At 51.9% G+C, this 13,676-nt stretch overlaps 5 protein-coding genes across 5 annotated transcripts; all 5 read right to left on the minus strand.

Annotated features, from left to right (window-relative positions):
• Positions 1-90: 90 nt before the first annotated feature.
• Positions 91-1,179, minus strand: PMZ80_006350 (uncharacterized protein; the record flags this gene model as incomplete). Its single annotated transcript, XM_064874763.1, has 1 exon — positions 91-1,179. The coding sequence occupies one exon, from the start codon at positions 1,177-1,179 to the stop codon at positions 91-93; it is 1,089 nt and encodes a 362-aa protein (XP_064729163.1).
• Positions 1,180-3,018: 1,839 nt separating this feature from the next.
• Positions 3,019-5,629, minus strand: PMZ80_006351 (uncharacterized protein; the record flags this gene model as incomplete). The annotated part of the gene is made up of 3 exons (XM_064874764.1): positions 3,019-4,539; positions 4,629-5,155; positions 5,215-5,629. The coding sequence occupies 3 exons, from the start codon at positions 5,627-5,629 to the stop codon at positions 3,019-3,021; spliced, it is 2,463 nt and encodes an 820-aa protein (XP_064729164.1).
• Positions 5,630-6,729: 1,100 nt separating this feature from the next.
• On the minus strand, positions 6,730-7,224 carry PMZ80_006352 (uncharacterized protein; the record flags this gene model as incomplete). Its single annotated transcript, XM_064874765.1, has 1 exon — positions 6,730-7,224. One exon carries the CDS (start codon positions 7,222-7,224, stop codon positions 6,730-6,732), a length of 495 nt encoding a protein of 164 aa, XP_064729165.1.
• Positions 7,225-9,587: 2,363 nt separating this feature from the next.
• PMZ80_006353 (uncharacterized protein) lies at positions 9,588-11,323 on the minus strand (the record flags this gene model as incomplete). Its single annotated transcript, XM_064874766.1, has 2 exons — positions 9,588-10,894; positions 10,951-11,323. 2 exons carry the CDS (start codon positions 11,321-11,323, stop codon positions 9,588-9,590), a joined length of 1,680 nt encoding a protein of 559 aa, XP_064729166.1.
• Positions 11,324-12,193: 870 nt separating this feature from the next.
• On the minus strand, positions 12,194-13,351 carry PMZ80_006354 (uncharacterized protein; the record flags this gene model as incomplete). Its single annotated transcript, XM_064874767.1, has 1 exon — positions 12,194-13,351. One exon carries the CDS (start codon positions 13,349-13,351, stop codon positions 12,194-12,196), a length of 1,158 nt encoding a protein of 385 aa, XP_064729167.1.
• Positions 13,352-13,676: the final 325 nt, after the last annotated feature.

Consider the following 13,676-nt stretch of genomic DNA (forward strand, 5'->3'; position numbering starts at 1 on the left):
TGACAACGTCGCACAGTTCGCTTCAGTTCAGCAGCAGTCTCAAGCTTCTCATAGCGAACATGTCACTGTCAGCGTAACCTGCCGGGTTCCTCATTGCCTTTTCACCATTGCAGCCACACTCCTCCTGCTTCTAGTTCTGCCATTGTTCCATCTTCCCCAGCTACTCCATTGATACTTGTTGGCGTACTCGCCATCGTTGGAGTTCCCATCGTCGACGTCAGAGTCGCTGTCCTCATTCTTGTCCATCAAAGAATCCTCCGAGGCACTTTCGCCAGCCCAGCTTTCCCCAGTAGAACCAGCAGCACTAGGGTCATTTCCGTAGGTGTTTGAAACAGTGCTGGCGGCCACCGAAGTCTTGGTTGCAGCCACTGCGCTGGCAGCGGTGGTCGCCTGCTCCGCGCTGCTCGCGGGTGTGGCAGATTCACTGCTGCTGACAGGCGCAGTAGAATTGGACGGGCTATTACTACCACCAGAGCCATACTTGACTGGCCCATCCTCCTCAAACGTAAACGACTCGTAAATGTTGACTTGCATAGCAGGCGTCGACATATCGATGTACCCAGGAATCGCAACCGTGTTCGAAGGTGTCGCGGTGCCAGACCCCGAAACTTGAACCTGCGCACACCCAATATACATCTGCGGCTCGCCGACGTTCTGCAAGGCTAGCACCTCGGACCGAACAAGGTACTCACCAGCAGCCAAGACGGATGGAATACTGGTCGTTACCAGTCCGTCATTCGCATTCATGCTGTCCGTGCGCCAGAGGCCAGTCGCGGCATCATACCCATCCCAGTAGATCTTGAACCAGCCGTTGCCTGTCACCTCGTCGGCGTTGCTGGAGACCTTCTTCATGTAGACGGCTGTGTTGCCTTTGTGACTGACGTCGATGGCGCCTGGCTGGCTGCCATCGGGCCACATTCGGTGCTCCAGGCTGATTTGGTCGCCGGCCACGACGGGACAGGTATCCGGGACGGTGATGTCGCCGCCGATGCCGCAGGCCATTTCGGGGCCGGTGATGCTGGGGACGTAGTTTGTCGTTGTGCCTGGGTTGGAGTCTTGGCGGATGCAGATGCCGTCCCCTTGAGATTTGCCGTTGACGTGCAGGGTCGTGAAGCGGGTATGGCCGGAAGCCAGGTGAGCTCCTGTGAGTAGGACGGAGGTGATGATGAGGGGATGCATGATGGCTGTGTGTGGAGTGAAGTATTGTGATGGAGACAGGAATGTGTTGTTGAAACAATCAATGAGTGTAATGGATGTTCGAGCTAGCGAAATCCTGTGAAGAGAATGGTCAGGTGCCGGACCTGTTGTGAATGAGAGTGGTTGTATGATTGAAGGGGTGAAGGACTGTACGAAGAGACTGCAAGATGATCCTGAGAACCCGTGCAAAGCAGCGCTGATATTTAATTCTGGTCTGCCTCAGCTGCATTCTCCTTTTCTAGTACCCGCCTTGGTCTTCACAACTTTTCTGCATCATGTCGGAATGCCAAGCTGACCATGTTCGACCTTCAAACCGCCGCTGTCTTCATGCATATATGGCGTGCAGTACTTCTCAACTTCTCTTAGACATGCATGTGTAGTCTACACGATGTCTTCGGGAGAACGGTCCAGAGTCGCCAAGGCTTTCAGGGACACAAAACGTGATTGGGTACCGTAAGACGAAAGTCCTGCTGGAACGGCTCCAGAATGGTACCATAACTTCGAATTCCTTCTTTTTGGGCGCTCTTCTCGGCATGACACAATAATCTCGCATGGCTTTTGTTAGAAGAAGTGTCTGTTCTCGCTCTTGGTTACCCACTATCACATTCAGGGCAGACGCACCGCCTGGGGACTCTTGCGGTTGAGAGACTGCTGCTTCGTTCGCAGGTACTGCGACGAATTTCAATGTTCTGCCGGTATAGTGGGGACAGATATTGTGGGAAGACATTTTGCGCTGTGGGAAACCATAAAGCGGGTACATCGGCGTACAGCCGACCCAGCGTTGCTAGCACATGTTAATGACAAACAGCCCGCTCCGAGGTACCAATATGGTGCGATCACGTCGGCTTCTGGAACAACAGCGGTGCTACCTGTGAGAAAGGGCGCTGGTAGGCGCCATAGCCTGTTCATGAACTTTGGCTAATTGCAATCGGTAAGCCTTGACTACCATTCGGATGTTCCGCTTTCAACCCATGACTGCAATCTTCTCTGCTCTGCCACACTCGTATGGTAAAAGCTTCTTGCTATTGCTAAGTGATGCTCTTGGGACTAGCTCGTGACTGGTGTAGGTGAGCATACGGGCCAAGGAGCCACTCCAACAGGCACGAAGTCGGCTAAAATGGGCGTTCAATGAGTCCTGGGTATTATTGCGTAGTCACTGGCTAGTACTATCGTTGCTGCAAAAACCGTCGCCCCTTTTCTGATGCGCTCTGAGTGTTCCATGAGTGTAAGATCGTAGGTTTTGACTCAGTTGTGGTGAACCATAGCTCACCACGTCTGGACATATCATGTTAAGAGTACCGTACAGCAGCGCTAGCAGTGAGAAGGAGGACAGTCGTACTTGCCAAGACTACAAGTGCCCAGTGCTGGCACATGAGCTCAAGAACGCGTCGAAGGTGATGAGGTGTAGAGAAAGAGCATTCTGATGCCTTAGGCAGGAAATTCACTTTCGTAGGCAGGTTACCCGGACTGAGCTTTTTGAAAGGATATCACCGAAAGCACGAACAAATGCTGCAGCTCAGCGCAATGGCTCTGGGGAACGCGGACAGATCAACGACTATTAATGTCATTAGGTGTGTGAAGACGAGTCAGATACACAGACAATGTCACAGATACTGAGCGCGTATGTAATGACTAAGGTTGCACCATACTTGCTTGTACCGTCTCACACCCGTGTGTGTACCTAGCTATCGAGATGTGAAAGCAGGAACCAGTCTCCATTATCCTTGAACAATCCTCTCGCACCAACACACGCACGCCCCGATGTCCATCTCTTCCCTCGTCTACAAGACTCTGGATATCATGACATATGAAACCCACTCACTACTCCGAGTCTTCCCCATTCCGCCTCCTCGCATCATTATACTTCGATCTTCCTTGACGTGCGAAATTCTTCGCTTTCAGATTTTTCCGCTTCAGCTTTCTCTTGTCTTCCCTCCGGCCTGGCCTGAGTCTGTAGTACGATTTGCGACGCACTTCTCGATGTACTCCATCCTTGTCGTTACGACCACCCAGCTCACGAACCACAATCTCGTACTCCGAGTCAGAAGGATCGTCAGTTTTGATAGATGCTTTCCGAATTCCGAGACCTGCCGTCATGCGGGGTTCCCGAGTAGTGTTGGGCTGGGTTGCTTGAGTGGCTGTCTGGACAGCAGCGTTGGGGCCATTGGCGGGCGGCGCAACTGGAGCGGGAGCGGGCGTCGGGACGGGGCCCGGAGCAGGCGTTGGAGCAATAGCAGGCGCATCCGTGGTAGCGACAGTATCGGCTGGAAGTGCAGTATCAATCGGAACAGGATTGTTCTGGTCTTGCATCGTAGTGTCCTCATGGGTCGTACTGCTGGCGTTGTGATGGTCCATGCCGCTTGCTCCGTTGTCGGCGGTCGCTGTTTGGTCTTTAGTAGGAGTCGCGGTCACAACGCCACCTGATCCTCCGTCCTCGGTGCCTCCATCACCCTCATTGTTATCATCACTGCTACTGCTGTCAGTTTCCATGACTCCCACTCCTGGTTCTGACTTTCGACGAAGCTCTCCATTCACCACTCTGAACTCTTTCTGGAAAGCAGTCTTCTCTTTGGTGCCTAGCGCTGAGTGCGCTGTGTCCCACATGTACTGATGTGTATGCGGTGGGAATTCAGGATCCTCCCTGTCGAACTTTGGGTTCCATGGTCGCATATCCGGTTCCTTCTCAACAGCCTTCCGAACTTGTACATAGACTCCGAAGACGGTACGGAATAGTTCGGGACCTTCCGGCATGTCATTGAGAGTTTCGTGCTCGTAGAACAGCTTTGGATGATCAACACCGCGATTTGAGGCATCCTCGGGCATTTCCTCCTCACATCCAGCGTACCATTGGTCGTCCCATGTTTGCATGCCAGCTTCCGTACGTTCCTTCAGCCTAGCCACATCCATACGCTTGGGAGCAAGCGGCCGAAGACAGTCCCATACTAACTTCGTAAGCTCATCCGAGTACGGATTAGTGCCTGTATGGGAGTCCTTCTCGAATGGCCTCTGGTCGTCTTCCGGTACTTGATGCTGACCATTGCTCTTGAACTCGGCGTAAGAGTCGGTTGATATATCCCAGTAATACCCCGAGTTCTTGAGACACATTAAATCATAAACCACTTTGCCGATCGCCCACACATGCAATTTCTCAGTGAATTTGAATCTGAGGTCCAAGCATTTATGTTTGTATAGCTCCTTTCGGTCGTGGGGCGCACCTTCCATGAACTTGTCGTTGTTGCTATCAGAGTCGTTGTCCGCGTCTTCAGTCCTGTAGAATGGAGATCGGTCTTGCCGTTGGGCTTCTGGAATGAGAAATATCTCGTTGCGCGTAGAAGAAACGTCCTATGGCCAGCGAGCCCCGTAGTGTACTTGCTCCTGCCCGCAAAGTCAGTCCCATGAAACACATTTTTGTACCATGATTCTATGCTTACCGGAGCCTGATGGCCAGAAGTACCGCATTTGACATAGCCCCAAGGATTACGCTTGTCATTGCCATCTGAGCCAGTGAAGTGGGCGAGACCATAGTCGCCCAATTTGATCACAGGGTAATTGTACTTCGTAGTACCACTGTGTGTAGCTCCTTCAGCGGTATCGACCCCAGCAAGAGGACGAGGACGTCCCAAGAGAATGTTTGCAGGCTTGATATCAAAGTTGACGACTTGATCGGATGCCTGGACCCCCTGACTGCGGTGCGGTACGTCGGTGTGGGTGTCACAGTCGCGCATCTTACTGGCAGCTTCTGCTAACGAGTCGAAGACATGCCAGAGGAACGCTTCAGGAAGATAATTTCGATAGTAGCGATATATGAGGCTCAAGTCATCGAGATCTCCATGAGGTACAAGCTCCAGATAAAACCTCCAGCGTCGGGTGCCGACAGGAGGGTCCTTATCATCAGCTAACAGCAGATTCAGAGGTGGCTTCTGACGGAAAAACTTGTAGCCTCTGAGATGAACGATATCTGATTTGTTTTCGTCAGCAGGGCGATCGTAGAATGCACAAAACCTCGAGCCGACTTACTCTCAGACAGAGACCGGTTCAATTGCCGTTGGATTACTGCTTCTTCAAGCAATGCAGCGTACACGTCGGTGTCATCCCAGCGCAACGAGTTCAGGCGTTCTCGCTCTTTGCGATCAGCTGGCTCTCTTACCTGTTTGATTGCTACCCGGTCTATTATGGTGCCCTCCTCATCTTTCTTAGCCCAACATCCAACTTCACCCCAACCTCCTTCGCCTAAATGCAACAGCGGCATCCATCTGTCGTCATCGCTCGTCTCGAATTCGGCCTTCGTTCTGAGGAACTCGAAGGCGCTTCTTTCTCTGATTAATCGCAGGAAGCGTTTGGCAGGTTTGAGGAGACTTAAGTGGAACGTCTGCGGAAGTCTATCGGTCGTGTAGTTATGCGTATACCGCAAATCAGGGCTTTCGAACTGCATCGGGCTTCACACAAGTGTCGAGCCTGCTGGAAGGGAGACATGTTGATTCAATTATCCTGCTCGATGTGTGAATGAAAAGCCGTCTTCATCTTCAGTGTTCGACGCAAACAGCAGTCCTGTTGACTGGTCGTACGAGGACAAAGGCACGCGCAGATTCGCGTGAACAACAAGCTCCATTGTCTTCAGAAATCGATGCATTGTGAGGAGGAGCAAAGCATGGACGAGGACTGCGTTGGCCGGTAGATATGGACACTATGCCACACCATCATGGAAATCGTGGATCGCGTTGTGCGGCTTCAAAGAGTGGGAGGGATTGTTCCTTCCCCATGGCGTGGAGTATCTTGGAGCCACAGGACCGTTTAGGTGGCTGAGATTGCTATGATCAAGAGAGTCATCCGGTCGCTTCGTAGCATTTCCCTCTTTCGTGGGATTTTCATGGCGACCAAGGCTTTGAAGGGTGCGAAAAATCTACAACAGTCGTGGACAGTGTAATGTGATAGGCAAGATCGAAAGCGTGGACGATCACGTGATCATCGTGCCCTGTGCTTCTGCTTCGACAGGTAGCCTGGCTAAAGTTATGCTTGATGTCAGAACAATCTACCGACGGAGCGTCACTAACCCTGGAGTTGCGCGGATATCATGCAATTGAGATCATTCTAGGTTTATCACGTCTACCGAAGCGCAAGCACAGATCCCGGCATGTCTGTGAACGCCGAGTGTGCTCGCTCTGGTTACCTTTATCGAGTCAGGCATTCTCAATGAAAGATCCGTCCCGTCGTGCTTAGGTACTGCATACTCTCTCTGAGCCGTAAGGAAGCTCGCATGGAGTAATAGCAAGCTGTGCGATTGAGCACCTCTCACCTCGTAACTTAACCGCCCCTCATCCTTGGCAGCCCAACTCTGCCCAGAGCTCTATTCCTGGGAGTGTCCGGCCAAACGCTTTCAACCCGTTGCCAGGTGCGCGTTGTATCCAGCCCAGTCCGATGCTCCCAATACTCCCACTGCTGATCGCGACCTATTCTGAAGTAATTGGTGCCCATCTACTGGAAACTCGCATCGTCAATATCAACATCCGGCTCCGACAATATAATTTCCATGAATCAGGGCCTGATAGACTTACTTTCACTGTTCGACAGGTTGAGCTGTCTCTGGAGTACAGACTCTTTGAGCAGAGCAAATGACGCATCTCGCCTGTCCCAGCTATCACTCTGGAGCGTAGGATGCCGACGCATCTGCTTCACCGCAATCTCGTCCTCGAATTCGCCGTCTATGTTTCGCTTCTGCCAGCAGGCCACGTTGCCGAACGAGCCACTGCCGAGGTGCCGTTGAACCCGCCATTGGTCATCATTATTTTCTTTAAAGCCAGCTTTCGTAATTAGGAATTTGTAGTTCTGTTTCTCTTGCTTGGCCTTTGCATGCCTGTCTTTCTCTGAAGATCCCGGGTCGCCTTCGGGCTCTGGCAGCAATCTCAGGAATCGTTTGGCCGGCTTTATTTCGGTGAGGGGGAAAACTGCAGGCAATCTGTTGGTTGTATAATTCTGGCTTCCGCTGAAGTCTGGTGTCTCCAAACGAGCAAGACGCTGAGATATATTCATGGCGGGCGTCTTGACCAAATCCTCGACTTAAGTGTCGATTCGCTCGCCAGTAAACGCGAAGTGATCGAGGAATCGGAAGCGCCATTCTGTCCGTTAGCAGTTGAAGTCAAGTAACAAAGAAGGAAACTAGAGCTCGAGACAAAGGCATACAAGAACTGCACAAGGGAAAAGACATCAAAACAGGTAAGAATGGGAACACTCTTTCTGAGAACTCAGGTCGCTTTTTGGGAAGCTACTGTGAGATTCGGAGTGCCGCAAGGAGGTCCGAGTACAGTACTGGTGTCGACAAGGCGATCCGATGGCAGCCTCGACATGATGAGGTTTGGTGATAACACTACATTGACGGCTGGTGGAAGACGCGCGCTGCTGCACATGTAGCAGCACAATCGATAAATTTAGACATCATACGTGGAGACAGAAACAGAGTCTCATTTGCAGTCATTGTGATGAGAGCAGCGAGAGTGAGCCCAAGAGGTGAGCCCGAGACACCATCTTTCCGACTTGAGTCACGTGATCGCGTCATCACGTGAGTCAATGCATCTACTACCGCGAATTACTGGTGCCAACTGGTCTTTGCATCGCATCTACCACAGATAACGTTGACAAGAGTCAGTGCCTGGAAGGGCTATCAAAAGCCTTTTGATCTCACAAAGCATGCTCGAACCGGATTCGAAATGTCCCCCACTCAACCATCATGATCCGTCATGGGCACTACTATCAACTACTTTTGCCAGGTCCAGACGCTAGCATTGTGGCAAACATAACCCCTCGAACAGCTAGTACCTCTTGTGGTGCGCGCTCAATGATCGCAATCATCCCATAATTCTCCAATTCTGCTTCTGCATGATTGTACGCGTGTCGAAGTCGCACTGTATATCCTAGACTGATCAGTTTGGGCTCAGGAGTATACTTGTACATGGTCACTCACCAGGGACACACGTGGCTGAGGCTGTGCGACGTGTTCTTGCTCATGCTTGACAGTAGCCTCCCCGCGCCGCCTTGCCAAGGGGTCTTGTTCACGCTGAACACTTTCCTCCCAGTGCCGCAATTGTGAGCTTTGGTCTGTATTGTAAACCATGATAGGCAGGCAGAATGAAATGCTGAAGCCTCGTTCTTCGACCGGAGGCACGTTCATTATGCCGTCTGAAGTCGCGTGCCAAGCCCTTCTACCTAGCTTCGTGTCCTGCTCGTTCGCTCCTGACCAGACATCTTGCAATGCAACCTTCGATGGCTCGATGAAGTAAGCGACGGGCCGATCCAGCTCACATATATCGGAGGTTCTGAGACGTAGAAATGGGTCAGTCCAACGGATGAAATTGTTGCCAAGAGGTGTTTGAGGAATTGGCAGTGTCGCATTGCGGCGTCTATAACCCATTGAGGTTCGCTGCGCAACCGATGCAACTGTCAGTCTTTCCAATCTTGGAAACAAGGTCTTGGTGATCGTGAGTCCATCTATGCCCTGCACACTGCGAAGCACTATACACGAGATCGATGTTCTTGCGCTAGCAGACAGCTTTGATGCTAGATTTCCTAGGCTGCAGCCAAGCATGAACAATGGCTGGAAGTGGAGGGTAGTAGTACCAGTGCCATGGTAGGCAGAAGTCTCGGCTCTGACTTGCTTCGAAACCCACCGGAGTGGTAAAGTCTCCCACGACAGGGTGAATGCCATGCCAGTCTGTTCTGCCGTCGTTCGTGATAAGTTCGGCGATAAAAAGCTTTTCTTGCTTTGCAGTCTCTCCTCAAGGTCTCTGGGAACCTTCTGCAAGAAGACTAGGGATCGTTGTTCGCTCGCGAAATAATGTTCATACACCATGCATCGAAGTTCTGCGGGAAGCCCCAGGAAATGCAACGGTGCCATGTTGAACGTTCGACCTTCCTCCCCTAAGAGCGATTGACGTATCAAGTCTTTCCAGCTATCCAGGACTTCCGATTCGTGTGAGATGGACCGACGATTCCAAGCTGATTATGTGTGAGGATGTTGCTGCAGGTGTGTCGAACAGCTGACGTAGGCGGAAGTGGTGAGAGCGAAGGAAGCTGTCAAAGTAAATTATGAGATTGCAGCACGTAGGGTGCTTTTAAGACGTGCCTGGCAGTGATCGCGTCTGGGGATTGTTGTTAGTACAAGTCGCGCCGAATGGTTAGCGTCGTATAGGTTCAGTGGGCGGACAAACAGATTTGTGTAGGGAAATTAGCACGATATGATTATCACGACGTCAAAATGTGCAAACACTACCAATATTGTGGTCTGCTGCACTTGCGACGTGAACGAGTGCGAAGAGAATGCTGCTTGGGGTCGGGTAGGTTGTGTGATCTTGTTGGGAGATTCAGGCTTGAGCCAGGCTGCGCGGCCCACATTGTGACCACTACCTGCCGTAAGCATCCTTCCACAGCTTGTTGAGATACGCAATACCTTCGCCTCGCCAGCTGTCATGCTCGGGCCTGCTCGTTGTGTTAGCATCGAAGAAGTAATCCATACCCACGCCACCTCCTGCTACAGCATCATACGCTGGCCATTCCTGGTACCCAGATAGACCGTGGCCGTTTGGATTACCGTCATGCACAAAGCTTGCCCACATCCTGCTCATCAGCTCACTGACGTCCGTGTAGGTTTGTGGCTGACCTAGGAATGGGTTGACGGCGTAGCCAAGGCCTTTGAGATTGTTGAAGACAAAGGCGACTTCCTGGAAATGCGTGGCGGCGGTAGTGTTGGGCAACGGGTATGCCACCACGTTGAACCGGTAGCAATATGCCGAGACGTTCTGTGCAGACCAGGATTGACACTGTAAGCGGCGTGCAGCGTGAAAGGCGAAGTCGCCGCCGAATGCGACTGCTCGCCGATACTGAGTACCAAACGTCGTGTTGAAATTGTAATCGAGCGGCACGTTGTAGAGTACATCGCTGACAGCGGGTAGATTTGGGTAAACCGCCTCGAGAGTGGACACAGTCGATTCGTTCAGCGGTATATTGCCACCGGTATTAGCCAGGTAAGTAGCAAATGCTGTGTCGTTGTTGATGCCTCGTGGCCCAAAAGCTGTCCCTTCATCTGTATTCGCGCCACTGAGTAGAGGTACCTTGACGAAATTGCCCTGATTGAGCTGGTCATATTGTGAACCTTGTATCAAACTCCCATCCTCGTAAGGAAAGAAACTATAGCTCGGTGTTATGTTCAGTGCAGCGTTCAATGTCTTAAAGTCAAGACTCCGAAGACATGCCAAGGAGTTATCGCTGTTCGAGCAGCCAGTGGCCTCCGTAATGTTATCATAGATAGCCTGGCCATCGCTGACGTTGTAGCTTCCACCACCCAGCAGGATCGAATTACCTGATTCACAGATACCGCCACTGAAGAGTCCATCGTCTCGACCACCATAAGCGATGAGGTGGACTCCCACGGACCCAGCTCCTGCGCTCTCTCCCCATATGGTAACCTTGGAGGGATCTCCTCCAAAGGCAGCAATGTTCTCCTGGATCCAGTACAGAGCTGCTCGTTGATCGTGCATACCAATGTTCGTGACGCCGGCTTCTCGGATTTCTTTGCTGTCTAAGAAGCCCCAGCCACTCAGGCGGTAAGCAGCCGACACAGCAATGATTGGCTTGCCTATCTCAACCGAGTTCTGGACGATGAAGCTAAGATTGTACCGGCGATCAGTCGCACCACCCATCACATAACCGCCTATAGAGGATTAGGCCCGATCTCTGGGGCGGGCATCGGACTGGAAGAAGACTCACCTCCGTGGATCCAGAATGCCACAGGCAACTTTTGCCCCTCATAGCCTGCTGGCCTGACCACATTAAGAGCTAAGCAGTCTTCACTGACCTCATAGCCAATCTGATCACCCCCGTACCCAACACACTCCGGATAGTACTGCTGGGCGGACCTCGGCTCTGACCAGGTCTCATTGAGTGGTTGAGGCAGTTGTAGCCTCAAGTCTCCTATAGGGGGCTGTGCAAATGGGATACCAAGAAAGAAGTCTTCATTATAAGTTGGACTGTGGACGCCTGTGTAGGTGCCATTCTTGACATTGACTGTGGGAGCAGTCGAAGCTTGACGGACTGCTACACCGAAGACAGACGGTACCGCAAACGCAAGCAGAGCTAACATGGTTGCGGGAGTGAGGAAGAGCAAACTTACCAGCTTACCGAGAACGAAAAGGGCGGAATGACGCTTCAATTTGTACTCACCCAGGTAGTCCACAATGTCGGAGATGACGATCTTCGTACTTGCTGTCCAAGTACCAGACCTCGGGTGAATTCTGTGCCGCTGGCATCTTCTGATGAAGCTGTTGCTCACAAGCTCATGTCGGCAATGCAAGTTGCAGATCAATTTTGCGGGGACTGCGGGTGAGCCCCTTGAAAGGGAAGGTGCAACACGCCAATTAACAGCCAAATGCTTGTCAGATGGCATGAGTATATGACTAGTGATGCATAAGCATTCCAGAGACCTTCCCCACGAGTTGATTTCGATGCCACAAAAGAGGTGATTGATTCATAGAAGGAAGAGAAGCAATGTCGGCAATTGAAGTCTGCAGCTGAAGCTCCGTCCGGACAACCAAACTTGCCGTTTTTATGCTTGTGCTTCATTGGGGGCTACAAGCCTAAAGTGCAGCCCTTAGCCAACAAATTAGGTGTGACCTCAGGGCTTACGGCCCCTAAAAGCTGGCGTGGCTTCGACCGGACAAGCAAACTCTGCAAACTCATTGACCGGCCACTTTGGTTGTCCGGACGGAGCTGAAGGAGAGCTACGGAAGCTTGCGGTCCCGGAGATCAGCCGGAAGAATCCACTTTTGCTCAATCTGGCACGTCACGCATGTGATTACGGTTCAGATCTTTGGCACACTTCCTCCCACCTCAACACACATGTCGACACCACTTTCGGCTAACTGTGCTATTCGAACGAGTGCAGACTCTTGGTACACAACCATATTTGGTGTTGTCACAGTGAAGTTCTAACAGCTTAAATAAACAGCATTAGCTAATTTGTAACCCCATTGCACACCCCATTTGTTTCTTTCCCCAGCTTCTCTCTCAACCAAGGTATCTCCTCCTCACTGTATCGGTACGCTCTGAAGAGCGCGTTACTCTCGCCAGGAAACAGGTTCCTCGTCGTCTCATCGCTATACTCGGCAAACCACGGATTGACATATTCCCAAACGACCGTCCCCTCCTTCGTAACTTCGAACACTCTGCCAAACGCACTCTCACATAACACTGTGTTCCCGTTCGCTAGCCGTTGCGCACTTCCCATGAATGGTGTAAAGAAGTACACCCACTGGCTCTTATCCCTGTACTCCCAGACTATCTCCTTCGTAGCGCGATCAACCTCGATCGCTCGTGTGAACTGGACTGACTCGCCCGTGCGGAAGGCACCGTTGTCGAAAATCAGGATGTTCCCGTTCGACAGCTCAGTTGCGTTATGTTGCTGTGCAAGAACCTCTGGTCCGAGATCCCAGATGATGCGGCCTGAGGAGCGTTCGATAATTATGACGTGGGAGACGCTCCGAAGTGAGGCGAGAATATTGCCATCTGCGAGAGGGTACACGCCATTAATGAGTGGGTAGTGTTCCCGCGTGTAGTGCGGTTGCAGTGGGAACAGGTCGCGCGGCAATGACTCGGACACACGCCAGGACCAAAGAAGATGGCCCTGAGCGTCGACTTCCTTGATCACATCGGTATGCGTTATGCCGTTGATCTCAGAGCCGGGCACGCCACCAATGACCTTGGCGGAATCTTCTGCCGTGAGGGCTTCGAGGCTGGTGTATAGTATTCGGCCACTGCCATCAGGGTAATGGTAGGCGTCGTGGTGGCCGTACTCGTCTCTGTGCTGACGGAGGACCTTGCCTGAGGGTGAGAGTTCGGACATGATGCCACCGCCGTACTTATTGAAGAAAAGGAAGATGTTCTCGCGGTCGGGATCGATTGTGTTAACTGCTAGGTTGCCATTGGGGAGGATGCGGGCGTGCCGACCTATGCGGCCGGGGAGTTTCCAGTTGTGGACTTCGTGGCCGTTTATGTCGACTAGATGGGCGGTATCGCTTGTTAAAGGGCATATAAGAGTGTAGCCACCGAAGGTGAGAGATCTATCGATGCCAGTCAAACCGATGCCTCGGCGTCTAAGGGTGTTTTGTTCCATCTTGAGGAGTTGGTATGATAGCGAAGGGGAGCCAGATGGGAATGTCTTGGCAGTGTCTTAGGGGGATCTTCGAGTTGCAAGAAACCAGCATTCGAGTGCGAAGTTGCAAAAATATATCTTGCGCCAACTTTCGGTTGCAAAAGACGGACGTGTCGTCGGCGTGCCCCTGCGCAATACATAATTAGGCATGGTGTCTATTGGTCGAGCTGTTGTGAAGGTTGTTATTTTCGTGGTTAATCCGACGGTGTGCCGCCGGTATGCCTGCGGTATGCCGGATAAGACTGCTCGTCAGGGACCTTGTCGAACGCTACGAGCAGGGCTAGAT

The sequence above is a fragment of the Knufia obscura genome (assembly GCF_036327395.1).
Source record: "Knufia obscura strain CCFEE 5817 isolate CBS 148926 chromosome Unknown scaffold_7, whole genome shotgun sequence".
Lineage (NCBI taxonomy): Eukaryota > Fungi > Ascomycota > Eurotiomycetes > Chaetothyriales > Trichomeriaceae > Knufia > Knufia obscura.